We start from the raw sequence: 27,560 nt of genomic DNA, 5'->3' as shown, positions 1-27,560 counted from the left end.
AGACTTGCCTGTCCTTACCTAGGAGGGAATGTATAAATTGATGGGAAAATAACATGGTTAAAAGAAACTTCTGTTCTGAGTGCTCACCCAATAGGCTCCTCAGACCAGGACCTGAAAGACAAAAAAGGGGGTTCTGAAGATTAATGCTGTAAGAAATGCACCTAAACAATCACCTTGTTTCATCTCATGACTAATCAGATGCCATTTTTTGTTAAGATGCTCAGAAATAAAGGCACAAGGATGGACTGTTCTATTCAGTTAAAACCTGGGACATGTTGAAGTTAAATTTTAAGTTGTTCAAAAAAGATTTGATGTTATGAAAAGAGAGAAAGAAAGACATTTTTTTTTGTTTTTTTGGTTTTTTTGCCAGTATCTCTGGCTAGCTACCTGGCTATACCTTTTGCTGTCTGTAAAATGATTTGGGACCACTTACAAAAATTATGTATATTATTGTTCAATAGGATAAAATAAGGAAATCAGAGTGAGAAGAAAATTAAGGCAGTTAAACAAAACTATGACTCTTTCAGCACGGAAAAATACATCCCAAATGTTGCTAGAGGTAAAATTTGGAGCTTGTACTTCTTAGCAGCCAAGGTGAAAAAGGGAAGCAAGATCCATGAGAAAATGTGGTTTCAAGTTCTCACTCATCTGGTGAGGCTTCTGACTCCATCAGCTAGAAAACATCAGCTGAGACTGTGTTAATTTGGTCAGGCTAGGGTGGGGGGATGGAGGGGTGGCGGGGCTGGGGGGAAGGTGGGGGAGGGTGGCGGAGCATTTCCTGGGCGTCACCATGTGATTTCAGAACAGTGGTAGCCATCACTTATCCCGCAATTACTGTGTGCCAGGAACTGCACTGGGTGACTTTCTACTCTTCTGTCTTACAACAACCTACTATGTACATGTTGTAACCTCATTTTAGAGATGAGGAAGTTGAAGTCAGAGAGGTTAATCACCCAAGGTCACACAGTAAGTGATGACCCAAGACGTGAACATTCCTCTGCCCAAATCCTAAGCTCTCTCCAGGGCCACGATGCGGTGGCTCACTGGCTGCACACATCTCCTGGATGTGTTTTAGTTGTCACGCTCTGAAGCCTGCCACCTTGTCATGGTGGGAATATGAGCCACTTAGTACCAACTGCCCTGTGCCTGACCCACCGCGCATAGTCATCACCTGCTTGGGACCCCTGGACCCTCTGTTGTGCAGGAGGTGATGATACCCATCTGATGATGATGGTGATATTGTTCCTGAGATAACAGATGGGTGGTTCTGCTCTCCTTCCCCTCGGCCTTTAGCCTTCACCATCAATAGCATCCACATGCAGATCCTGCCGCAAAACGAGGTGCAAAACGGGGAGGACCTGACGCTGCAGTGCATCGTGGACGTCAGCACCACCTCGCGGGTCAAGCCTCTGCACCAGGTGCTATTCTACAAGGATGATGTGCTGCTTCACAACGTCTCCTCCATGAGAAACACAGAGAGTTATTTGATTCCCCACGTCCGGGTCTGCGACTCAGGGAGATACAAATGCACCGTGATCCTGAACAACAAGGAGAAAACGACGCCAGAGTATGAGGTGTGGGTGAAAGGTGAGAGCCTGGAAAAGAACACGGTTTGGGAGGGTGAATCACAAACAGGTGCTGTAGCTAGCAGAGCGACTGAATGAGTCACTTACACACTGGACCTCCCTGCCGATCCACCACCCTTCTCACTTGTGTGCTTGACGTTTCCCCAACCTGGAAATGCAGGCAGTAGACACGCTCCCGATTCACCAGGCTTTTCCTTACCGCCTTGCCTTTGCACAGGCTTCCCTTGTGGCTCCGCTGGTAAAGAATCCGCCTGCAATGCGGGAGACTTGGGTTCAGTCCCTGGGTTGGGAAGATCCCCTGGAGAAGGCAACAGCTACTCCAGTATTCTGGCCTAGAGAATTCCATGGGCTCTATAGTCCATGGGGTCACAAAGAGTGAGCAACTTTCACTTCACTTCAGTTGCCTTTACACATGCTATCTGCTCTCCCTAGAACTCCCTCTTCACCTCCTCTCCTCATGAACCCTCTCTCCTTGAACACTTAACTCAGTGATCTCTCCTCTGACACTTTTCCCAAGCAAAATTGATCTCCCCCAGGGTCCTGGTCCTTATAGCTCTTGTCCCTCTCTGCATTCAGTGGTATTTGTACAAAGGTCAGGGCGCTGGGTGCTGACACTGGATTCTGCAGTTGCTCTGCTTAGTTTTGGTCTGGACAAGTCCCTTACCTTCTCTACACTTTAAAATTCTCATCAGTGAAATGAAGATAACAATACTACCTCAGGGAGTTACTGAGAGGATTAAAAGATTCTGTGTTGGTAGAGTTTAGTGCAATTTCTAGCACATAATGAGTTTCCAATAAGCTGCAATTACTATTTCACTCAATAATGCAAATTTCTAACACATCTGGTTGCTCTCCAGACTGTGAGATCCTGAGGAAAGAGGTGGTGTTTAGCTTTTTTCTTTTAATATATCTCAAAAAAATCTGGCTCATAGTAGACACTCAATAAATGATTGTGGAATATGTATCATTGGGGGAAATTTGGCTCACACAGTTCCATCCATCCATTCGTTCATTGGTTTACTCTCTCAAGAAGCATGTCCCAAGGTTGCAAGTCAGGAAGAAAAAAAAATAGGTGCTAGACATGAAAATGCATCAGGCAAATCCTAGCTCTGGGATGCAATTACAGTCCTGAAAGGAAGAGAGATATTTAACAAATCACTGCAGTTCAACAGTAATTTGATCTGACTACCTTGGGAGCACAGCGGTGAGAAGAAACAATTCAGCCTAGAGAAGTTGGGGATGGCTTGCCGGAAAATGGACACCGGGTTCAGATACAAAAGATCACGTAGGAATTATCTTGATGGCCAAATGGTGCCAAGGACAGAGAAAAGGGATGTAGCATAAGAGTGAAAGTGCAGAGGCTGAGAAAGAAGTTGCTCTCCCAGCAGAGTGCCCCTGGGTCAACTTCCCTGACCTCTGTAGGCAGGTTTTCAGTTCCCGTCTCTAAAATCGAGATCACTGGGTATCTCTGCATACCCTTGAATGTTGTTTGTTTTGAGAATTAAATGGGGGCAGAGGGAGTGATCCAATGTTGGATGAATGAATGGCCCACCATGTACTAGGTGCTTGGCCAGACCGTCCTTAGAAAGAAATAATCTTACAGCAAACAGGAAATAGGAAGAATCAGTAGGCAAGGGTTCAGGGGCATTTTCCTCTCAGAAGTATACAACCTCTGACCACCTTCCCATCAGGCTTTGAGGGTCACACGGGAGGACATGACTGTGTCATCCTCCAGGCCGGTTCATCCTCTGGACATCCTGGGTGTCCCATGGACAATCGCAGCATGGCTGGCCAGACATCCCTCTGTATCACCAGGGGCCACAGCCACAGGGAAGCAGAGCAGCACTTCAGCATCTCCACTGGGGACAGGGGAGGAGCCAATAGGTCCCCATGTTCACAGTAGTGATGAGGAAAGAGTGGCAGGCCAAGACTTTGGGAAACAGATGTTGAAAAGAAATGTGCCAGAAACTTGGGATGATTTAATGGACATAGTTTGTGAATTCAGCCCCATTCTTTCTGGACAGCTGCTGCCATAATTGTCATTTCTGCATCTTTGAGCTCACTTCTGTGATCAGAACAGTCATTCATGCCATTGTTACTTCCAGTAATAAGAACTACCACTTATTCAGGCCCTCATGAGACAAGATAAACGTTTCTCAGCACGTCACATGCATTTCATTTTACTCCTGCAATGGTACTGCAAGATTAGCCTGGTTCCTCCCGTGTACAAGTGTCAACGCTGGAGCTCAGAGAGGTTGGGCGGTCTGGTCACATCAAACACAGAGCCCGAGTCAGAACCTAGATCTATCTGACTCCGCAGTTGGCCTCTCTCTCTTTTTTATGATAGAAGGTCTTTGAGGCAGACAAAAGACAATCCATTCATTCATTAGCCATTTATCAAGTGCGCATTCTGATGAAGACCTAACAATGAGTACGAGGTCATCCCATCGCTTGATCCCTTCTCCTGGCGATCTCATGTCGGGGCAGGGGAACACCTTCACCAGAAGTGACAGCGGAGGTGGAGCATGTGCAGATCTCCTCCCCAAGAGGACAACTCTGCATTTCTCCCTTTTTTAAAAAAAATAAATAATATTTTTATTCATTTTTTTTTAAACACCAAAAGCATTTTGTATTTGGGGTATAGCCGATTAACAAGATTGTGAAAGTTTTAGGTGAACAGCAAGGGATTCAGCCATACATATACATCTATCCATTCTACATCTCTGACCTGGGCTGGTCAAGGAAAAAGATTCACGAGTCTTGAGTGACGGAGGGCAGGTGGCACATTCAGGAAGAGGCAGGTTTAGGATACGAGCAAGTCTGTCTGATTCCAAGATAGAGTTCATGGCCCTTGGACCCTGGGGCCTGGACAGGACAGCTCATCTCAGCCAGACTCTCCCAGCTCCCTCTAATCCGACCCCGGCTCACCACCTGATGTATTTTCCCCTCCAGCCCTTCCTCTGCTCTAGACGGCCATCCTGAAAAGCCACTCATGTCCCTTGGCACAAGCAGATCCCGATGCCCTGAAATGCCTGTCCTTAGCCCCCATCTCACTTCATCTGTCCAAATAACCTCCTTCCTCCAAGAATCCTCTCAGGCGCTATTCCTTTCTAGGATCTTCTCTGATTCCTCAGGCAAAGAGGGACTCCTCCTTTCCCGACTGCTCCCTAGGTCACTGTCTCTGTGAGGTACTCAAATTCCTAGTTATTTTCAGCTTTCCTTTTTTAACTGAGAGGCCACGCCTGCCTCTTCTCCTCCCCATCCCCACCCTTACCCACCCCACCCCTGCCTCTGGCTGTAAAGTCACAGACCTGGGGGTGAGTCTCAGTTGCTCTGGGGCTTGAAGGCTGTAAGCTTCTGGGTGAGCCTTGAACCTCTCAGAGCGTCACCTTCTTCATCTGTAAAATGGACATAATTTTCTCTTTCGTGCCCTCCCCAGAGATTTACTATGAGAATTGCAAAATGGAGTCATGGATAGAAAGTTAATCCTAGCTTGTTGTTGGCATTCAATATATTGTAACAACCACCACAGTAATACTGATGAATACTGGCAGCCTTTGTTTTGTTCTTAACTATGTCGGTTGAGATGACTTGACTTGCCAGTGGAATTATAAACTTTGAAAGCACCAACCACATCTTAGACATAGTCTATATATTTTTTCAAAGTACCTGGTATGGTGTTCAGCACATACATACTCAATAATTACCTGGTAGGTAGCACTGAGGTTCTGGGAACAAAAGAACCGTCAGATGGGTCAACCCCAGTGACTGGGCTGATGGGTGGCTTGGCCGCTGGAGCAAACATACTAATGAACTTTCTCTTCCCCCAAAGGAGTGTCTGATCCCAGGGTGACGCTGGACAAGAAGGAGGTGATAGAGGGTGGAGTCGTGGTAGTCAACTGTTCTGTCCCAGAGGAAAAGGCTCCTGTACATTTCACAATTGAAAAATTCGAACTAAATATAAGGGGCGCCAAGAAAAAAAGAGAAAAAAACTCTCAGAACCAGAATTTTGCGACGCTGGAATTCACAGTTGAGGAGCAAGACCGTGCCATATATTTTCAATGTCAAGCGAAGATCTTTTCCGGGTCCAAAGTGGAGTCCTCCAAAGTCATGAGGAGTGAACTAGTCACTGTGCGGGGTCAGAGTCCTACTCTCCTTTCTATCATTCTTCCTGGTTTGCTGATTTGGTCTGGGGAGACAGAGCCCAGAATTGGAAAGGGGCTCAGGCCTTTGCTGCTTAAGACTGTTCTTTGTTTATTATTATTATTTTGTATTGGAGTATAGCTGATTAACAGTGTTGTGATAGTTTCAGGGGAACAGCGAAGGGACTCAGCCATACATATACGCGTATCCATTCTCCCCCAAACTCCCCTCTGGTCCACAAAACATTGAGCAGAGTTCCATGTGCTATGTGGTAGGTCCTTGTTGATCATCTATTTTAAATATAGCAGTGTATACATGTCCATCCCAAACTCCCTAACGATCCTTTCCCCTCATCCTTCCCCACCCTCCTGCAACATTCTCTAAGTCTGTGAGTCTGTTCCTGTTTTGTAAGGAAGTTCATGTGTATTTCTTTTTAGAATCCACATACAGGAGACGTCATACCATATTTCTCCTCTGTCAAAACTGTTCTTAATCACTTTATATTTTTCAAACTTTTTGACTGTGGCACAACTTAATTATATATACATATATATTTCCAAACAATTCTTAACCTTTGTACATGATGCATTTTGCTATTTTTCTTTCTATCCTATTTCCATTTCTTAAAGCACTGGCAGAGACTCACTGAAACGATGTCTTGTGTGACCTGCAGCTTGGGAACTGTGACTTTCAGCCATGAGGATCAGACATCAGGAAGTGGGGTCTGGAGGGGATCCAGCGGGAAGGGGGGCAGGTCCTCAGCTTTCACCTCCTCCATCTGACGAGGGGTTTCCCTCTTCTACCCATCCTTCCGTCACTGAGATGTTGGACAAATAGGAAACAGATGAGGTGACCTGAGAAGTGCTCTCAGGTGAGAAAGGCTACAGCAGAGGGGAGCCAGGGTCTGAGTGTCCAGGGCAGAGAGCTCAGAGCTCCAGGTCAGGCAACTAGCAGCTCCCAGTGGCCTGAGAGGGGCGCATGTGTGAAGCAGGAAGGAGGTAGGGGAAGGGACAGCTTACCGCAGAAAGCCTCAAGTGTATTCAGGATTGGAGCCCTACAGCTTGTTACGAGGCCCTCAGGGGACTTCCCTGGTGGTCCAGTGTTAGGAATCTGCTTGTCCACTGCAGGGGACACGGGTTTGATCCCTGGTCAGGGAACTAAGATCCTACATGCCGTGTGGTGTGGCCAAAAAAATAATAAATCAAAGCAACAATTAAGAAAAAAAAAAAAACGAACCTCTGCTTTTGGCACCTTCACTTTTGCCCATTGTGTGTACATAATGCTATATTGTATGTGTATATATTTCCTGTATAGTATTATGTGTATGTATATATATATATATATATTTATAGTATTATGTATATACAAAATTTTTTTTATTGTAGTTCATGGTGTGGGTTAAATTTTCAGAAAATGTGGTACTATATAAAGTGACAGCTCTTCACAGTAAGTACCAGCACTTAGAGAAAGTCTTTTGTATGGTCTTCTAGACTTGTTCTGCTCATTCATCATGTGCACACACAGTTTTGACTTGTTTGTCTTTGTTTTTACCAAAAAAAAAAAAAAAAGAGAGAGAGAGAGAGACCTGTCAAACATTCTTATAACTTTTTCTTAACAAATACAATATAGATGTACTTTTGTCCATATCAAGAAATACAGATCTTTACCATTTTAGTGACAACTCAGAATCTTGTTGTAAGGATATGCTATAATATATTTGCCTCATTTCATGTTAGTTTTTTAAATTAATTTATTTTTTGAAAGTGAAAGAAGGTTTTATTCAGGGAGGGAACACACTCCATAGCCAGAGCCTGGGCCATCTCAGAAGGTGACAGTCACCTGCCTCATTTTATGTTGATGGACATTTAGGCATTTTTTCCCCACTTGTTTGCTCTTAAGACAATCTTGCAGCAAACATTCTTGTAACTTCTATAGTTTTGTGAGTATTTCATTATTATTTATGTGTCAAATTCTTTTTTTTATTTAATTATTTATTTATTTACTTTTTGCCGGGTCTTTGTTTCTCTAGTTTCAGGGAGTGAGGGCTATTCTAGTTCTGATGTGCAGGCTTCTCATTGTGCTGGCTTCTCTTGGTGAAGAGCATGAGCTCTAGGGCACCCTGGCTTCAGTAATTGTGGCACAAGGACTTAGTTGCCCTGTGGCATGTGGAATCTTCCTGGACCAGGAATCGAACCCGTGTCCCCTGCTTTGACAGGCAGATTCTTAAACACTGGGACCACCAGAGAAGTCCCTGTGTCAAATTCTTGATTCAGATGTTTTGTGCATTTTTGGTATTGAAAAATATCACCAATGCGCTCCTCCAAAAGGATAAACATTTCCATCAAAAGTATTCATTCTCCCACATCCTCATCAACAGAGTACATTATTGATGTTTTCTCTTTTATTGACTGCCTGTGAGCAGCTTGCAGGATCTCCGTCTTCAGTCAGGGATTGAACCTGGGCCACAGCAGTGAAAGCACCGAATCTTAACTAGACTGCCAGGGAGCTCCCAATATTTTTGTTATTTTTGACAGTCTATTATAATTGAGGCACAATGGCATATCACTACTGTGATTTGTATTTCTTTGGTCTAAAGACCAAAGAAGGTTGAGTATGCTTTTTACATTTGTAAATGTGTACTTTTATATCCCTTCATGCCTGCCTATCACATACATTTTGCCCATATTTGCCTACTGCTTCTGATTGATTTGTTTGAGCCCTTTATAAATTAAAGGGATGAGCTCTTTGTCAGGTGCTATGCAAAAATTTACCCAGTTTGTCACTTGTCTTTCTTTTTTACTGCCCTGAAAAAGCTTTCAATCTTTAGTTAAAATCAAATTTATGCATCTTTTCCCCTTATGGTATCAATTTATGCATCTTTTTTTTTACGGTATCCAGTTTTGTGATTCATACCTAAAGTTCCTCCATGCTCCAAGATTATTAAAGCAAAAAATGCACCTCTGTTTTCTTTTACTTTTTCTGTGGCTTAATTTTTTTTCCTCTTGTGCATTTAGATCTCTGATACATCTGGAGTTAGTTTGGGTGTCAGGAAAAAATCTTTAGTTATTATCAAACTACCCCAGAGGGTATTGTTGAATGTCCTAAAAGATGCCGTCTCTTTTTTTGACTCTTACTCAGGAAAACAAATTTTTTTTTTTTTAATGATAGCCTTTTATTGTGAATTTAAATCACTTTACAGTTAAAAAAAAATAAAACTAACGAATATTAAAGTAGTAGGTCACTTTAAATTTACTTTTGGCGTCTTTTAATGTCCTTATCTGTATTTTATGTGGCTGTAATCGGTGTATATACTCCTCTACGCTCTGCTGGGGTTTTTGGTGGAAGCAAAGGCCTGGCCCTAGTTTCCTCACGTGTCCAAACCCTAATGTTGACCCATATTTTATTAAAACAGTGTTTTTCAAACTGCATGAGTCATGAAATCAATTTAGTTAGTCACAAACGGCATTTTTAAAAAAAGAATAGACTAAAAAACACTTCGCAGGGGCATATGGTTATTTAAAAATTCATTTCCATGAAGCTGAACTTTGGAAAGCAGGGGAATATCTAAGCTGAAATGCCAGAGGTCCATGAAATGGTATGAGAGTTACCTAGAAAACCCTTGGTGGGCAGGAGAAGGGTCTGATTCTCACTGCTGTGATTATTTCTGAAGTCATTTAAAAAATGTTCTTCAGATGAGGTGTGGGTTTGACCTTTGGGAAGCTCAAAGTTAGAGAAACGAAATTAAGAAGAAGGCTGAAGATGCAAGAGTGAGTGAGAGGGAGGGAGCACCAGAGCAGCCTAGGTGAAGGTTTTTGAAAGGAAAGGTTGCTTTTTTTTTTTAATTAATAAGGAAAAACTGGTTGGCATCCAAAAGCACAGAAAACGGGAGGGAAGTGCCTTTTCTCCTCACCCAGATTTGAACCTGAGTCCAACCAGCTTGTCCTCTTCTTGTAGAATCCTTCTCTAATCCCAAGTTCCACATCATCCCCGAGGGAAAGATCACAGAAGGAGATGACCTCCAGGTCAAGTGCACAGTTCAGGTGACGCACCAGGCCCAGTCTTTCCCGGAAATCATCATCCAGAAGGACAGGGAGATTGTCGCACACAACAGCCACAGCAGCGAGGCTGTGTACTCTGTGATGGCCACGACGGAGCACAACGGCAACTACACGTGCAAAGTGGAAGCCAGTCGCATATCCAAAGTCAGCAGCGTCATGGTCAACATCACAGGTAGGGTGGCTGGAGGGCGTCGGCCTGTGGCGGGCTCGCGAGGTCTCTGTGCTGGAATACGGGCCGGGCAGTGAGAGCTGGTTCTTCTGCTCCCGCCGGTCTGAATGGGTGTGTGCAGGCAGGGCCGTGGTGCTCATGGGGAAAAAGTCAGTGCAGAGCGAGTCAGCAGACCCCTATGGTGCTTGAGGGTGCAGGTTGGGCCGTCAGATCCCAGCCGGGCCACTCGGTACATCTGTGACCTTGAGTGAGTGACTGACCGTCTCCTTGCCACAGTTCTGACGTTGGAGTGATGATAGGACTGCAGGACTGTTATAAGGACTAAATGCCATTGCCTTTCCTACAGAGCCGCATACAGAGTAAGCACTCAGCAAATGTTAACTGGCGTTTCTATTATTATGTCACATTTTTCTTCCCTTTGTGCCAAGTACTGTGCTAGATCTCTACATCCCTGTGGAGGTCCTAAGACAGGGTCAGGAGCAAAAAAGCATTACTAGACTCAAAAATCATAGTCACAGTTCCTCTTTGTTGAATACTCTTTGCCTGGTTTACATACATTTTCATTTCAAGCTCATAATTATGCCATAAGGTAGGTATTATGATGCTGGCTTTATGGATGTAGAAACTGGAGCTGAGAAGTCAGGTCACTCACCCAGTGATTACAGGATTGCCGAGTGGCAGAGCAAGAGTTACCCCCGGCCTGTTAGATTTCCAAACCCATGTACTTAGAAAGTTCCCCGGGATGCCTTCCTTCTTTACCTGGTTTTACTTTTCATTTACTTATTTAGTTTAATTTGGCAGCTGTACTAAGTCTTCATTGGAGAAGGAAATGGCAACCCCCTCCAGTATTTCTGGCCTGGAGAACCGCATGGACAGAGGGGCCTGGTGGGCTATAGTCCATGGGGTCGCAAGGAGTTGGACACAACAGAGGACGCACAGACACACAAGTCTTCACTGCTGCGCTCTGGCTTCTCTAGTTGCAGTGTGTGGGCTTAGTTGCCCTGCTGAGGTTGAAATCCCTGACCGGGGATAGAACCCATGCCCCTTGCAGCAGAAGTGCAGGGTCTTTTTTTAAAAATTTTAATTGGAGGCTAATTACTTTACAATTTTGTAGTGGTTTTTGCCATACATTGACATGAATCAGCCATGGGTGTACATGTGTTCCCCATCCTGAACCCCCCTCCCACCTCCCTCCCCATCCCATCCCTTAGGGTCATCCCAGTGCCAGCCCTGAGCACCCTGTCTCATGCATCCAACCTGGGCTGGCAATCTGTTTCATATATGATAATATACATGTTTCAATGCTATTCTTTCAAATCATCCCACCCTCGCCTTCTCCCACAGAGTCCAAAGACTGTTCTATACATCTGTGTCTCTTTTGCTGTCTTGCATATAGGGTCATCGTTACCATCTTTCTAAATTCCATATATATGCATTATATATGCATATATATCCATATATATACTGTATTGGGGTTTTTCTTTCTGACTTACTTTGCTCTGTATAATAGGCTCCAGTTTCATCCACCTCATTAGAACTGATTCAAATGTATTCTTTTTAATGGCTGAGTAATATTCCATTGTGTATATGTACCGCAGCTTTCTTATCCATTCGTCTGTTGATGGACATCTAGGTTGCTTCCATGTCCTGGCTATTATAAACAGTCCTGCGAGAAGCGCAGGGTCTTAACTGCTGGATGGCCAGGGAAATCCCTACCTGGCTTTACTTTTCAAAACAGCCTTTACCAGCAAAGAAAAAATGTATTCTACCTCTCCCTGTGTATTGTATATCTTTCGACACTAGAATGTTAAGGTGGTGAGGATATTATCTAGTTTATCCAGTGCTATATCGCTAACAGCCGAACAGTACCTGGCACACAGTAGACTTTCAATACATATTTGTTGGATGAACAGATGAGCATCGGTGACAGCGTTCCAGAGGCAGAGAGAGTCGGCACTTTTTGGTTCCCAAGTGAAAGTGTTCATTCATTCATCATTCATTCGCTCATTTACTGAGAGCCTCCTCTGTCTCAGTCTAGACTGTACAGTCACAGTGATGGTCTCCCGTATCATGGGTAGGCTGTCATCTACCCATCTAGGAGACTGGTAGGTGTTGGATCCTGCTGGTCTATACCAGATTGGCTCCTGCTAGCGATTTAGTTCATTACTGATAATGGCAAATATTTTGATGGCACATATTTTTTGGATAAAATATAATTATCTCATTAGAGAACAGTACTCAGTTCAACATATATTGAGCACCTTCTGTATGTTGGGCAACTTTGGGGACCTAGGGAGCTGCCCTATGCAGCTTTGAAGAATTTCACAGACAGAAATAGATGATGAGAATGTGATGTAATGATCAACTCCATTAAAGAGATGGTTGTATGGCCATGGGAGCAGCAGGGACTAAGTGGCAAACACAAGGGCAATTTCAGGGGTTAGAACAGTACTCCAACCCCTCGGACCAGGCTACTTTAGGGAAACACGAGGCATCTTTGGACCACAAGATACTATTGCTGCAGCTGATCCCACATCAGAAGTCTGAGTCATGCTGAGTATGCGAGTCATTCAGAAGGCGAGGCTCCCTGGCCCAATAAAGCCCAGTGTTAGGCTCGGCCGGCCCTTCCATCCCCTCAGTCTGATGCTCTGTGCTCCGGTTCCATGCAGAGCTGCCAGAGCCACGCCAGGGCTGGCAGGCGACTCCCCCACCTTCAAGTGCTGCAAGCCCTTGGACCTGGCTCCAGGCCCACTTCTGCAGCCTGTTCTCCACTCCCCTGTTGCTGTCCAGCCTCACTATGAGTGGTTCTATAGAGTGATGTTGGAGGCTCACAATAATTTTGTGGACATCAGGATCATTGAATTAGTCATTTGTCTTTGGCTCGAAAGTGGGTTTCCATCACATTTTCAGACCCAGGTACTGCCAGGACTTGCAACTCTGTCCTGTCATCTCATCTCTACAATCACACCCTCATTCTGGCCCTCACACCAGGATGTCATAGGAGTTCCCCAAGCATCTCTGCTCCAATTCATCCTTCGACTAACCTGTAGGAGAAGCACCTGTTTGGCTTCATTGTTCCTGGGCTTTATGGGCTTCCTTGGTGGCTCAGTTGGTCAAAAAACAAAAACAAAAAAAACCCGCCTGCCAATGCAGGAGATGAAAGAGACCTGGGTTTGATCCCTGGCTCAGGAAGAACCCCTGGAGAAGGGCATGGCAACCCACTCCAGTGTTCTTGCCTAGAAAATTCCATGGACAGAGGAGCCTGGCAGGCTATAGTCCATGGGCTCGCAAAGAGTCAGACATGACTGAGCATGCATGCGCACACACACACACACACACACACACACACGCTTACATACACCTTCAGCTTGACTCCAGCCCCTTCCAAACATCTCACCCCACTCTGCCTGGAATATTATTTCTGCTTGGTCACTGGAAGACCTCTACTGTCCTTAAAGACCAAGCCCCAAATCTCCCTCTAGGAACCTCCCAGGAAGAGTCCCATGGTCACGCCTCAGTTCCCATCACACTCTTCTCCTGTCTACAGGTCAACAGTCACTAAAGATTTAGCATCTGTCTCCATCATCCTGGGTAAGCTCTGGAAGGTCTGTGGCTCAATTCATCTGACAACATTGATACTTAGCACAGAGCTTGGCATGTTATAGGAACTCAGTAAATGTTTGCTCAGTGAGTAAATAAAAGACTTATCCTTATTAACCCGAGTGATGGTCCAGCAGGTCTGCTTACATCTCCTTTACAAACAGATTATTCCCTAACAACATCTCATTCTTAATTGTAAACCATTGTCCACCCACCCCAGCAAGATGTTTTGTATTTTTTGCATTTTTGTTTACTTATTTTTAAATGTGAAATCATTTCTGTGGGATTCTTCCTGAGGTTTTTTTTTTTTTTTTCACTTTTTTGGTATTTGTCCAATGACATTGTAAGGTCCTTAAGGAGGTCAGTTTCTTTCTTTTTTTTTCCCCACTCCTAACCTAGAGCTTTGTTTTATTTCATTTTATTTCATTTGGCTGTGCCTGGTCTTAGTTGTGGCATGCTGGATTTTAGTTGCCCCTCTTAGTTGCAGCATGTGGGATCTAGTTCCCTGACCAGGGATCGAACCCAGGCCCCATATATTGAGAGCATAGAGTCTTAGCCACTGGGTCACCGGAGAAGTCCCCTAACCTAGAGCTTTTGATGGTGATTTGAAAAGTGGTAAGTTGATGTTCATTATATGGAAGGAAAGAGGGGTGGAATGTGCCTCAATGAATTAATTATTAGGAGATCACCTGATTTACAGTGTTATTTTATTCCCTATCAAGGAAACTAAGAAGACACTGTGTAAATACTGATTATAATTATGATGGAAATGACTTCCATTTCCATCCATGGAATATTAGTGATCATCACAACAGTGTTGGTTTTTACTTCCAAACCTGTATGGCAGATCAAATCCTAAATTTAGAGCAAAAGGTAGAATTTGACCCCTGAGTCCTAATTGCATTCTTAAACCCCTAAGGTTTTCTAAGAGAAACTTCAAGTCTCAGTCTCTTTCAGAGTCTCAAGCGCCACTGGCTCCTTCTTCCTTCTGCTTCCTTCTGCTTCAAGAGTCATAACCATGGAGTCAGTGCGCATTTGCTTACATGAAGGAGCCAAGTCTCCGCAAAGGTTATATAGCTAATAATAATAATAATAATAGTAATTCCTCTGCAGCTGAAAACAAACATTTACCATTATTATAAAATACTGGTATTGTTTAGAGAATATTTGTATTAGGAGATGATGAAACTTCTTGAAAGTCAACCACAGTCTTTAATACTCTCGACATCCAACCTACATTATGATGCTAATAACTCCTTCCAGTAGCATAGACTGTTGAAACTTACCAAGTACTTGGCCTTGGGAGGCTTCAGGTGGCATCTTCATGCTCCTCCATGGGAAGTGCTGGAGGAATGGTGGCCAAGCTGCTGCTTCCCAACTCCACAGCATCACTCTGCTTCAAGCCCAGACCACACTCCCTCCTGCTTCCAGTCTGGGTCCCTCCAACCCCATCCACTCTCCTTCCAGAGATCTCCCTACAGAACACATCTGAAGCTATCCCCGTGACTCAGACCATCCATGGCTCCCGTTGTCCTGAGGGTATAATCCACACTTTTTAAAATGCGATTCTCAAGTTCCTTGAAGATCTGCAAGCCTTCTTTTTCTTCTCCCACAGCGTCCCAGGCTGCCTGAACTTTCAGGTGCTTGAACCTCTTGCCAGACCTTCCATATGTTATTCTCTCTTCCTGTGATACTTTCTATCTTTGCCTGGATAACTTACCCCAGGAGTTTTCTCCTGCTTTCTTCAAGCCTACGTTCCACGTCCCCTCTATGGGCTCTACTGCAAACACTATCTGAAGAATCGCCCACGAGACTTAAGCACTTTAGAGTCAAGGACTGTTTCTTTTCTACTGCTACCTCTCCTCTGCCAAACACAGAGATGGCCTGAGATAAATACTTGTGGGATGAAACGAGTGAGTGGATGAATAAACGAGTGAATGCCTGAGTCATTACTTGCCACATTACAAATTGCCAAATTTTTCTAATCCGTGTCTGTAAGATAAATTGGATTAATGAGGGAGGCAATTCCAACTCCATTGGAATCCCAGGAGAAGAATGAACCCTGGCTTGTGAATTGCGTGATCATCAGGTTCTTGAGAAGCAAAGGGAAACTTTGTGTAGGAAGTGGGGAACTGGTTCTCCCAGAAGCACCTGGGCCACAGCCTTCTCCATACAGGGGACTGGGGAGCTGGTACCCGCAAACATCTCACCCCATTCCCACTCACTGTTCTTTTCAGAGCTGTTTTCCAAGCCTAAGCTGGAGTCATCAGCCATACATCTGGACCAGGGCGAAGATCTGAACCTGTGGTGCTCCATCCCAGGAGCACCTCCGGCCAACTTCACCATCCAGAAGGGAGGCACGACTGTCTCACAGACTCAAAATTTCACCAAGAGAGTGTCAGAGTGGGACAGCGGGTCATACACCTGTGTCGCAGGTGTCGGCAGGGTGGTCAAGAGAAGCAACACAGTCCGGATAACTGTGTGTGGTGAGTATGTCCTCACTGGCCCTGAGAGCCTCTGGACTGAATGGGAGAAAGGGAGTTTATCTCCAGTCGCCACCCTCTCCATTCTGAAGATGGTTCAGACTGAGGCAGGATAAAAACCCAGGGGGTTGGGGAGGGGGATTTGGGGAGAGAGGAGTGAAAACAAGAGGCTGAATAGCAGCAAGTGGGTATTTCTGCTCAGGATACAGGTGAGATGCATCGAGAGCGATGTCATTGGCAAAAGTCATGTTTGTGGCTTTGTTGTGGCTGCATGCTGATGAAGTGGCCTCCGAATCCACAGGATTCTGCTGCTTGAACAGGCACGCACCCAAAGGGTCAGGGCGGAAACATTGCTTAATCAATGCTAAGCTTTAAGATTTTAGGGTTATTTTTTTGCCATACTGCCTGGTAAATGGGATCTTAGTTCCCTAACCAGGGATCGAACCTTCGCCCTCTGCAGTGGAAGCTCGGAGTCTTAACCACTGGACTGCCGGGGAAGTCCCTAGGTTCCAGTTTTTGATTCCTCTCCTGGCTTACCCAAAGGGCTGGGACCCCTACTGGGTAGAAGTAGATATCTGGACCACTTAGGGCCGGGCTTCTCGGACTTGAATGGGCACAAAACACCTGGTTACAGCGCAGGTTAGATTGGGGTCAGGTTCTATGTCTTTAACCAGCGTCTTGGAGATGCTGGTGCTGCTGGGCCCCGGACCACACTTTGAGTAGCGGGATGTGAAACGCCAGTCAAGCTGTCCCTGTCACTGTTCTTATTCAATAGTCATGGTCCTTCAGTGTAAACCCAGCCAAGATTTTAGTCTCAACTGAAGCAGGATTTTAGCGGTCATCTACCCGACAAGGAAATAATATACAAGACAAATGTGGGTCATTCTATTGTAATTGTGTTGTAGTTCTTGTAAGGAGGTCATTTCATCATATTAGCTTTATAAATAAGCTAATTTCTAAATAATGGCCTAGTATAATTCTTGTTTCTGAGGCATGAAACTTAACTATCAGGAGAAGCTGAAGCACTGAGAGTTTGTTTAAAAATATATTGTTGCATACTTGTTATATATATATTTTTTAACATTTTTCTTCTGTATTTTCTCAATACAAAGAAAGAGATATGAATGTGTGTGTATGTGTACATAAGATATGTGAAAATATAAGCATATATTTAGGGGGTTATACTGTTTTTCCTGAATTTGTGTCATCCTTTTTTGTTTATGTTATTCTCTTTCCCTCTCCCTCCTCAAGAATCTTAAAGGAGTCCCCTGAAGATAGATATGGCAGCAGGCATTTTATTTTACTTTATTGTTTTTTTAAATTAATTTTTATTGGAATATAGTTGACTTGCAATGTTGCATTAGTTTCAGCTATATAGCAAAGAGAATCAGTAATACATAATAGATATCCACTCCTTTTTATATTCTATTCCCATATAGACCATTACAGAGTATTGAATAGAGCTCCTTGTACTATACCATAGGTCCTTAATAGTTACCTCTTTTATATATGGTAGTGTATATATGTCAACCCAAGTCTCCCAGTTTGTCCCTCCCACTCCCCCCCTTTCCCCTTTGGTAACCCTGTTTGTTTCTACATCTGTGAATCTTTTTCTGTTTTATAAATAGTTTCATTGGTACCATTTTTTTTTTTTTTTGGTACCATTTTTTAAGATCCCACATGTAAGCAATATTATATGATATTTGTCTTTCTCTACCTGACGTACTTCACTAAGTGTGGCAATCTCTGGGTCCAGGCAGGCATTTTAAATTAGAGCAATGATAGAGAAAGCCAAGCCCAGAGTTTGCAGAAGGAACACCTTGGGCTGGATGTTTTGTCTCAGATTGTTGTGTTCTCTCTCTCTCTCTCTCTGTCATTCTAGAAATGCTTTCCAAGCCCAGGATTTTTCATGACTCCAGGTCTGAGGTGATAAAAGGACAGACCATTGAAGTCAGTTGTCAGTCCGTAAACGGAACTGCGCCCATTTTTTATCAGCTTTCAGATGCAAGTAAGCCTGTGGCAAACCAGAGCATGGGCTCAAATGAGCCTGCAATATTCAGAGATAAACCCATGAAAGATGTAGAATACTGGTGCAGTGCAGATAATTGCCATTCCCACACCAAGATGTTCAGCGAAGTTCTGCGAATCAAGGTGATAGGTAAGTCTCTGTGCTATGAGAAGAATCCATGGGGGACTGCAGTTTTAGTTCACATTTTCAAAGGTTTGAGAGTGGACAAGAGAAGTGGATGGTACTTGTGCAAAGTCCATAAACATGATGCGTGCCAAAGCAAGACCAAAGCCCAAGTAACTGGGGCTGGAAAATATCTGGTGGTTAATCAATGTGGCTGGTATCATCTATTTTCAGAAACTTTCAAGTGAACTGTTGAAATATAAGTAAAGTGTCCCAACTTGAGGAAGCACAAAAGTTGTGCTTTGAGGTTCCCTTAGCATTTGCTCCTTTTCATTTATTTATTTGGCTGTGCTGGATCTTACGTGCAGCATGTAGAATCTTTAGTTGTGGCATATGGGATCTAGCTCCCCAACCAAGGATCCAACCCAGGCCTCCTGCATTGGGAGCGCAGAGTCTTAGCCACTGGATCACCAGGGAAGTTCCACTTGCTCCTTTTTATAATGTTCTTTATTTATTTGGGTTGTGCTGGGTCTTCACTGCTGCACGTCTCTTCTCTAGTTGTGATGAGTGGGAGCTACTCTTTGCGGCAGTGTGTGGCTTCTCATCGCGGTGGCTCTTGTTTCAGAGCATGGGCTCTAGGCACTCAGGCTGCATTAGTTGCAGCGCCTGGACTCTAGAGCACAGGCTCAATAGCTGTGGCACACAGGCTTAGTTGCTCTGTGGCATGTGAGATCTTCCCGGACCAGGGATCGAACCTGTGTATCCTGCAATGGCAGGTGGATTCTTTACCACTGAGCCAGCAGGGAAGTCCCTGTTTGCCCCTTTTTAGATGAACTGACAGTCCTCTCGGGGAAATGTAGATCAAAGCTCTTCTCTACCATGGACCCTGGACCCCTGGCAGGGCAAATTCTGTCATGTGTGGAAATCACAGCAGTCAGAGCTGCAGACTAACAGTCCCTGGGGCTCTCATACTCAAGAGAAATATACCATTGTCCTGGGGTGAATAATTTTCCTTGAGCCTTGGTCTTGTGCCTTTCAGAAGGCCTTAGGTGTGCCATTATTTGCATCTCTGAGATGTTCTGCATCTTGTTGTAAAAAGCTTAATAAGGCTTCCTCTTCCTCCTTTTTGTTTAAGGACTGCTTATCTACATGTGCCATGTGGACATCTTGAGTTGGATAGTAATTCCTCCTATAATTGTTTTTCAGGGAGGCATACTAGTTGGCTTGCAAGATCTCAGTTCCCTGACCAGGGATTTAACACATGTCCTCTGCAGTGAAAACCCAGAATCCTAATCTCTAAACCTACTATTAGTGTATAGCCTAAGAGTAACAATGTGGGAGGCCTAAGTTTGATCCCTGGATTGGGAAGATCCTTCGGAGAAGGGAAAGGCTACCCGCCCCAGTATTCAGGCCTAGAGAATTCCATGGACTATATAGTCAATGCAGTCGCCAAGAGTCAGACATGACTGAATGACTTCATTTCACTGAGTAACTGTATTTCTCAAATTAGCATTGGTATCTAATAAGCATCTCATGCTATAGGTCATAACAACAACAACAAAAATAAGATATATTCTTTGTACCTCCTGATTAAATAGTGAAGAAACATTTTAACATATTTGAATAACAATGCAAATAAATATTTAAAAAATGTGACCAGGCAACACATTATTAACTCTCCTGCAAACTCTCCTTACAGTGATGATAATAGGAATTAAGGGTATGAAAGATATCATCTCGCTTGAGTGGGAAGAGCTGGGCCAGGAGCTAGGGCTCGATGATGGGTAGGCAGAGAGGGCTCAAGATGGTCTCTAGCCTAGTCAAATAGGTGATCAAAAGGCTCCGTGGAGTAGCTCAAAAGGCTGGGGATGGATGACTGGAAAGTAAGGTTGGAAATGGAGAGTCATTGGGTATAAACTTGTAGAGTAACTGAGCCTAACCACGAAGGGCATCAGCTGTCGGAAGAACTGGGGCTTTGTCCCGTATGCAGTGAAGAGCTAGAAGGAAGGAGGGCATGCTGAGAATTGGGTCTTGGGAAGATTCACCTGCTGGTCCCATCAGTTAGAAGGGGTGGGGACTTCAAACCTTACAGTGCTTTAAGAAGCTAACGTAGAAGCCCATGTGAAACTCTTGGTTTACAGCGGGTCAGTATTGGACTTCCCTTGGGGTCTAGTGGTTAAAAATCCACCTGCCAATGCAGGTTGGATCCCTGGTCTGGGAAGATTCCGTATGCCACGGGGCAACTTAGGCCGTGGGCCACAGCTACTGAAGCCCACATGCTCTAGAACCCACACTCCAAAACAAGAGAAGCCACCTCAGAGAGAAGCCGTTGCACCACAACTAGAGAAAGTCTGCATGCAGCAACAAAAATGCAGTGCTGCCAAAAATGAATGAATTAAAAAAATAAAGTGGGTCAATATTAGTGGCTAATGTTTATGAGCGCTGATCATATGTCCAACCCTGTGTGAACTAAGTTAGTAAATTAGTCCCATTCACACTTACAATAGCCATGTGAGCACTATATTCATATCATCCTTATTTTACAATGAGGCAACTAGGGCTTAAGATAAACAGCTGGTGGCCTGCAATGCTGGGAATTCTGGCCGGGCCGTCTGGCTCCTAAGCCTGGCTTGCCACCCCCCGCTTGTCCTTCACAAGAAGAGAGGCTGTCAGGCAGGCTGCACCATTCAGGAGCCTTCCTTGTGATCAACTCCTGCCATCCCATGCCAGGCCAGGTGCTCCCTTTTGTTGGATCAGTAGCTCCATTTTCTGGCCACCCCCTGCACTCACAAGAGGGTGGTTCATAAATCAGATCCTGGTCTGCTGATCAGCTCATTCTCGCACTAGTAGTAACGTACTTGGGAAGACTAGGCTTGGGAAGTTTAGGCTCAGAATTTTGGTGGCTAGACATGGAGTAAAAGAGGCTATAGGAGGAAGGTGAGTTCTGCTCAGATCTGCTGGGAGTGAGAGGCTGGCAGGGCTTCTTGGTGGAAATGCACAGGTTAAAGTCAAGACACGGAATTCAAGGGAGTAACCTGGACTAGAGCTATGTATCTAAGCTTTAGGTGCTATGTGTTTATGCATTAAATGTGCAGATAGAAGCTATCATGTAGGTGAAATCACCAAAGATGAGAAGGGAGATGGCAAACTGAGGACTGAATTTTGCAGAAAGTCTGAATTTAGGGAGCAAAAATTGATGAATAAAGAGAAAGTGGCAGATGAGGAGGTAAGAGAGTCAGAGTGAGGCTTCACAGGAGCCCAGGGGAAGCCGAAAAGGAAGGGCTGGGTGACAGGTGCAAGCCGTGGGGAGGCCAAGGACGGGAGGCAGGAGGAACATTCAATGTGGATTTGACCTAAGGAAACTCGGGGAGGAGTTAGTTGGGAATCAGGTGACCTTGGAGTTTCTTCAAAACCAAAAATGCAGTGCAGTTTCAGAAGCAAAGCGACAGAATTCAGGTTCCCAAGCTCACGAGGAAGTGGGAAATAAGGATGTGAAAGCAACTGGTTTAGATCATTCAGAGGAGGAGAAAGACAGGACAAGAGCTAGAGAAGGCAGTGTGTCAAGGTTATTTGCTTGTAAGATCTGGAAATGCCCTGCATCTGGGTTAAGCAGAGGGAGAGAAATATCTCACACACACACACACACACACAGAGTCACACATACAAACACCCAGAGTAGACCCCAATAGAACACATAAGCTAATCGTATAGTTAAGCTGAGTGGTCAGTAATATTGGATTGGCCAAAAGGTTTGTTCAAGTTTTTCCATAACATCTATGTCCAACCCAGTACTTGAGGTGGTAAATGAAGGGGCCGGGGGATGTCCCTAGCCTCTTGTGTCTAATCAGCGTGTGAGGACAGGTGTCCATTGCTTCCCTTCTGGGCTCATTGGGGGAGGAACTATCAAGAATGTGGGGTAACACAAGAGACTTGAGTAAAGGGCAAAGTCCAAGTCCGAGTCGTGATTACAGAAGGCTGGCAGTGACCAGTGGCCATGTCATGTTCCTCCCCTTGCCCACTTCTCTGCTCAGCACTAATCTTTTGCCTGCCTTCCAGCCCCAGTGGATGAAGCCCAGCTCTCTATCCTCTTGAAGGAGGAGGTGGAGTCTGGGGAGCCCCTTGTGCTTCGCTGCTCCGTGAAGGAAGGATCCGGTCCTATCACGTACAAGTTTTACAAAGGAAAGGAGACCAAACCCTTCTACCAAGAAACCTCAAATGCCACCCAGGTCCTTTGGCACGTGCCCATGGCCAGCAAGGAGCATGAGGGACAGTATTACTGCACGGCCTCCAACAGAGCCAACCTTTCCAAACACGTGAGCCCAAGCAACACACTGAACGTCAGAGGTAAGTCAAGGTCTCAACAGCAGAAGGCAGTGTGAGCTGCAAGCTCAAGGCCAGAAAGCGCATGTAAGAGGACTTGGCTGGGAACTTAGTGCATCTAAGGGACTAACATCCACCAGGCTCTTTGGTGGCAGGTAACAAAAGTCCACTCAAATTAAGTGTGAAATAGGAAGTGATTATGATAAAAAATTAGAAGGACTCCACACAGTCCTCATTACAAACTTCTTGGTGCAGAGACACCAACTTGGATCAAGAGTCCACCCACGGACCGCCTATGGTTGAGGGGAGTGGGTCATGCAGATCAGACATGGTTAGAGGGGCCCACCTGTGTGGGTAGAGGATGATGTATAGAGAGGGAAGAGGGGTGAACAGACAGCTTAAAAAGCATCTTCTTCAGTCCTATGGTCCCCTCAGGTCACCACTGACTCTATAGCAGAAACAAACATTTCTGCACCTACTACAGAGTCACTCAGAGGTAGGTAGGTAGGTAGGTAGGTAGAGTGACAAGGATATAAAAATCAGTCTTATTTGTTGCTTAAGTGAAGTGAGGTGAAGTGAAAGTCACTCAGTCGTATCCGACTCTGCAATCCTATGGACTCTATAGTCCACGGAATTCTCTAGGCCAGAATACTGGAGTGGGCAGCCGTTCCCTTCTCCAGGGGATCTTCCCAACCCAGGGATCAAACCCAGGTCTACCACACTGCAGGTGGATTCTTTACCATCTGAGCCACCAGGGAAGCCCATTTGTTGCGTAAGGCTGTACTATTTCTTGCTGGCAGAGGGATAAACATATTTTTTTTTTTAATTTTTTTCTTTTTTTCATTTCCAGTCTATCTTGCCCCCTGGAAGAAAGGACTCATCGCAGTGGTGGTCATCGGAGTGATCATCGCCACCTTGGTATTTGGAGCCAGATGCTATTTTCTGAAGAAAGCCAAGGGTGAGCATAGTCCTTTCCTTCCATCCTGCCAGGCTGCCCTGCCAGGGAACCTGCCATGGAGGTGAGGGGCTTCAGCCTCATGGGAAGCTTGTGCCCTGGTCCAGTGGGAGCTGAGGGCATGCGGCTGATGACACTTGTTTTCCTCCTGGGGTGTCACCTTCCTAACCAAAGATGTTGGCTTTGGTGGGTGTGAGCTTTTACTGCCCCTTGGAGTTAGCCAGGCATGAGTGAAAGCCTTTGCTTTCTGAGTTGGGCTCCCAGGAAAAGACAAATTTGGGGGGAAATGTTGCATCTACATGTGATCAGAAGTAGCCCTCTGTGTGGGGCTTTGACCACACCTAGTCCGACAGCTGGTAGAGTTGGGCATGAGTGGAGACACCCCCCCGACACACACACACACTGAATGCCTCCCGGTCAATCTTCTGGTTGCACTACGATTTCTGCCCTATACTTGGGGTTAGCCATACAAGGGAGGGAAGCCGGGATTATCCACTGACACTGAGGAATCAGTCCAGTAAGCAAGACTCAAGCAAAAGGGCACAGCATCAGTAGAGTCTTCAAAAAAAATAATTTTTTTTCAAATTTTGTTTATTTATTTTGGCTGTGCTGGTTCTTCATTGCTGCATAGGCTTTCTCTAGTTTCAGGGAGAGGGGACGACTCTGCTGCATTGCACGGGCTTCTCACTACGGTGGTTTCTCTTGTTGCGGAGCAGGGGTTCTAGAGTGAGCAGGCAGTAGTAGTTGCGGCTCATGGGCTCTAGAACACAGGCTCAGTCATTGTGGCGCACCGGCTTTGTTGCCCCCGAGGCATGTGAAATCTTCTGGGATCAGGGATCGAACCCACGTCCCCTTCATTGGCAGGTGGATTCTTTACCACTGGACCCTCCAGGGAAGCCCTACAACATTTTTTTTGAGATAAGGCAGGTTTGTTGGAGACCCCTGGGGCTGCTGCTGGGGACAGGAGGGACCAGATGCGATGAGGCGGGTTTTTTTCAAAGCAGCCCCTCCGGGAAAATGGTCTTCAGGACAAACCGCTTCCTCAGGGTCAGTCTGGCCTTTGTCTCAGGCCAGTTTGGGATTCAAAGCATGGGGATTGATTTAACCTTTACTTTGGGAAAGGTCTTGGAGCAAAGAGATAGTCACCCATTTATCTGGCTCATCTGTCTCCTGTGCTATCATCTTCCTCTTTGCCACATTCCACGAAGGGAAGTTGCTCCTGGTTGAAATGGTTGAAATGCCAATTTCAGGGGAAATGATGTGAAATCTCTTGGTGTGAGACCAAGAGAAGACCTACTTTGTTTATTTGTTTGTATTCCTTTAAAAAAAAAAAAAACACCTGTGACTTATATTTGGCTTTCTGTTTTCTCTTTTTATGGGTGTTCAATCTTAAAAAAAAAAAAAAAGAAGTCCAATATGGTTGAAATGAGTGTTCCCATCTGATAATGGATGTGGTTCTTTATTCTGACTTTGGTTCTTCTCTTTGTCTTTTAAAGCCAAGCAGATGCCGGTGGAGATGTCCAGGTCAGTGTCTTTTGGAAGAGGGGAGGCTCATCTGTGGGTGTGGATAGACTTGTCTGGCAAGGATATCTGTCATTAGGAAGTCTTCAGTGGTTCTTGGCAAACTCAAATAATTTAGGACCTTGAGTGCAAGCTGTGGAGGGGTGGTGTGTGTGTGTGTGTGTGTAAGATTGCCAACTGTCCTTCAGGAGAAGGAATGGCTTTATTCTGAGATCATGTCCTCTCTACACTTTTCCTTATGAAATTATGGTGGTAGATGGAATTTAAAATTTTTAAACTTAATTGGCAAAATAGAGTTTCCTTAAACAATGGTTGTACTATTCTTACTGTTTTTGAGATCTAAACTCCCCACATATGGAAACTATCTCTCTGTTCCTGAGAGAAAACATTAACACAGGATAAGGAATCCCCTCCCTTCATGGGATTCACCCAATAAAGGATTCCTCGTGTCCTTGCATCCTTTGGTCCGGACACTGATTTCAGTGGCTAAAAGGTTTTTGTCTGATAATCATAGAACTGAAGAAAGCATGAGTTCCAAATAAGAGAGTGAAATTTTCTCGTTGCAGAAAACTCCTCCTGGTTTTTCTCATGCTCTTTCTTTGACGATGTTGTTAGTTTGGAGTTAGAGCCAAGAAAAATGTTCTTTCTTTTTCCCTTTTTAAATTTCAATTTAAGGCCAGCCGTACCGCTTCTGAACTCCAACAATGAGAAGACTTCGTCAGATGCCAGTACCGAAGCCGACAGACATTATGGTACCATCATGGTTTTGTGCAGTTGTTAAGAGTTTTTACAAGCTTGCTCCCCATTTCCTATCCTTCTGAGAAGCAGAATCCGTGGGCGGTAGGGTGAGGCTGGACGGGAAACTCTGGCTTCAGGCAGAGGTGCCTAATCTAATCAGTCATTGGGTGGTGGGCTAGGAAGCAAAACAAAAACTTCAGAAGAAAGGCAGAACATAGTGTTCTAATTTCACCACCTTTTAAATATCCCAAGGATCGAAAGGTGGGGAATAATTACAGTGCTGTGGACAACCACGTGAGTTCTTTTCAAACACGGGACACTGCCCACGTGTAATCATGTTCCATTTGTAAGATAGAAACCAGCTATGAAATGAAGGCACTGGTGAAACATCTCAGATGAAATTATTTACTGCAAGCACAAGGCAATTTCAAACTTGCCACAATGGGAAACGAATTTATAAAGATTTCACTGTTAGTAGGTGCACTTAAAATGAAGAAGTGCTACAATCAAAGAATACTTAGTTGTGAGGTTTATTGCAAGTTTGAGAGTCAGCTCAACCGGGAGCCAGTTCTGGGAGTTCTTTTATTTTCTTTTTTTTAAAATTTATTACTGGCTGCACTGGGTCTTTATTACTGTGTGCAGGCTTTCTTTCATTGTGGAGAGTGGGGGCTTCTCTCTAGTTGTGATGTGCAGGTTTCTCATTGTGGTGGTGTCTCTTGCCGTGGAGCCTGGGCTGTGGGGCATGCAGGCTTCAGTAGTTGCTCAACATGGGCTCATAGTTGTGGGCTTCAGAGCACAAGCTCAGTAGTTGTGATGTGTGGGCTTAGCTACCCCACAGCATGTGGGAGCTTCCCAGACCAGAGATGGAACTGGGGTCCCCTGAATTGCAGGGGGGATTCTTAACCACCTGACCACCAGGGAAGCCCCAGGGAGTTCTTAATCCCGTTAGATCTTGGAGAAAATTATTCAAGCCCTTAGCAGGTGTGCTGGCTTTTTCCCAGAGTGGGCCATGATTACATCACACCAAGAGTTCTGTCCCAGATAGCTTTGGGAGTTGAACACTGATGTTCTTTTTTAATTTTATAACAGTGTCCCACAAAACAAGAAATTTTTAGAATACCCTCTTTACAGGGAAGTCTTGAGAAATCTTTTGAGAAAGGAGCAATTCCTATTGTACAGAATCACAAACTTTTTAAAAAGTAAAACAAAGTATTTGTCATAATAAAAGTAATGTGCCAATAAAGAGAAGAGAGCAAATATGTCATTTGAGAAACTCTGTTCAGAAAAATTTGGTGGATGTTTAGCAAAAAGTAATCCAATGCTATAGACAAAATACCTCTTTCTGGTATAAAGTGGGTTCTGTTGGTAATATGTATTATGTGTACATAAGTATGGGCTTCCCTGGTGACTCAGACGGTAAAGAATCTGCCTGCAGTGCAGGTTCGATCCCTGGGTTGGGAAGATCCTCTGGAGAAGAGAATGGCTACCTACTCCCATATTCTTACCAGGAGAATTCCATGGACAGGTAGCCTTGCAGTCTACAGTCTGGGGTGGCAAAGAGTTGGACACGACTGAGCGATTAACATACATAAGTACAAAGATATGATACTTTAAATACTGATACTTATATTAAAATAGAATTTCCTCTCAAATTTCTAAAATGCATGAACTACTACAATTCTTATTATATTTTTCTCTGCATGGATTATTTTAGCTTATAAATATATGTTAGTAATCACAAATCACAAAGTGCATACATGCTCAGTCACTCACTTGTGTCCTATTCTTTGCAACCCTATGGGATATAGCCCATCAGGCTCCTCTGTCCATGGAAATTTCCAGGCAGGAGTACTGGA

The 27,560-nt window shown here is 44.6% G+C and overlaps 1 protein-coding gene across 5 annotated transcripts in view; it reads left to right on the top strand.

Moving 5' to 3' along the window:
• Nucleotides 1-27,560, top strand: part of PECAM1 (platelet and endothelial cell adhesion molecule 1) — a 62,340-nt gene that overhangs the window by 9,668 nt on the left and 25,112 nt on the right. For all 5 annotated transcript variants that reach the window (XM_043905046.1, XM_043905050.1, XM_043905051.1 and 2 more), the window contains 9 exons: nt 1,294-1,587; nt 5,419-5,724; nt 9,684-9,959; nt 15,794-16,042; nt 17,922-18,197; nt 22,227-22,514; nt 23,341-23,448; nt 24,942-24,969; nt 25,642-25,718. In XM_043905046.1, the coding sequence (XP_043760981.1) occupies nt 1,294-1,587; nt 5,419-5,724; nt 9,684-9,959; nt 15,794-16,042; nt 17,922-18,197; nt 22,227-22,514; nt 23,341-23,448; nt 24,942-24,969; nt 25,642-25,718 (1,902 nt within the window). The remainder of the gene's footprint in view (nt 1-1,293; nt 1,588-5,418; nt 5,725-9,683; nt 9,960-15,793; nt 16,043-17,921; nt 18,198-22,226; nt 22,515-23,340; nt 23,449-24,941; nt 24,970-25,641; nt 25,719-27,560) is intronic.

This window comes from Cervus elaphus, chromosome 5 (assembly GCF_910594005.1).
Source record: "Cervus elaphus chromosome 5, mCerEla1.1, whole genome shotgun sequence".
Lineage (NCBI taxonomy): Eukaryota > Metazoa > Chordata > Mammalia > Artiodactyla > Cervidae > Cervus > Cervus elaphus.
Note: the sequence above shows the minus strand (reverse complement) of the source record. Positions and strands in the feature narration are given on the sequence as shown.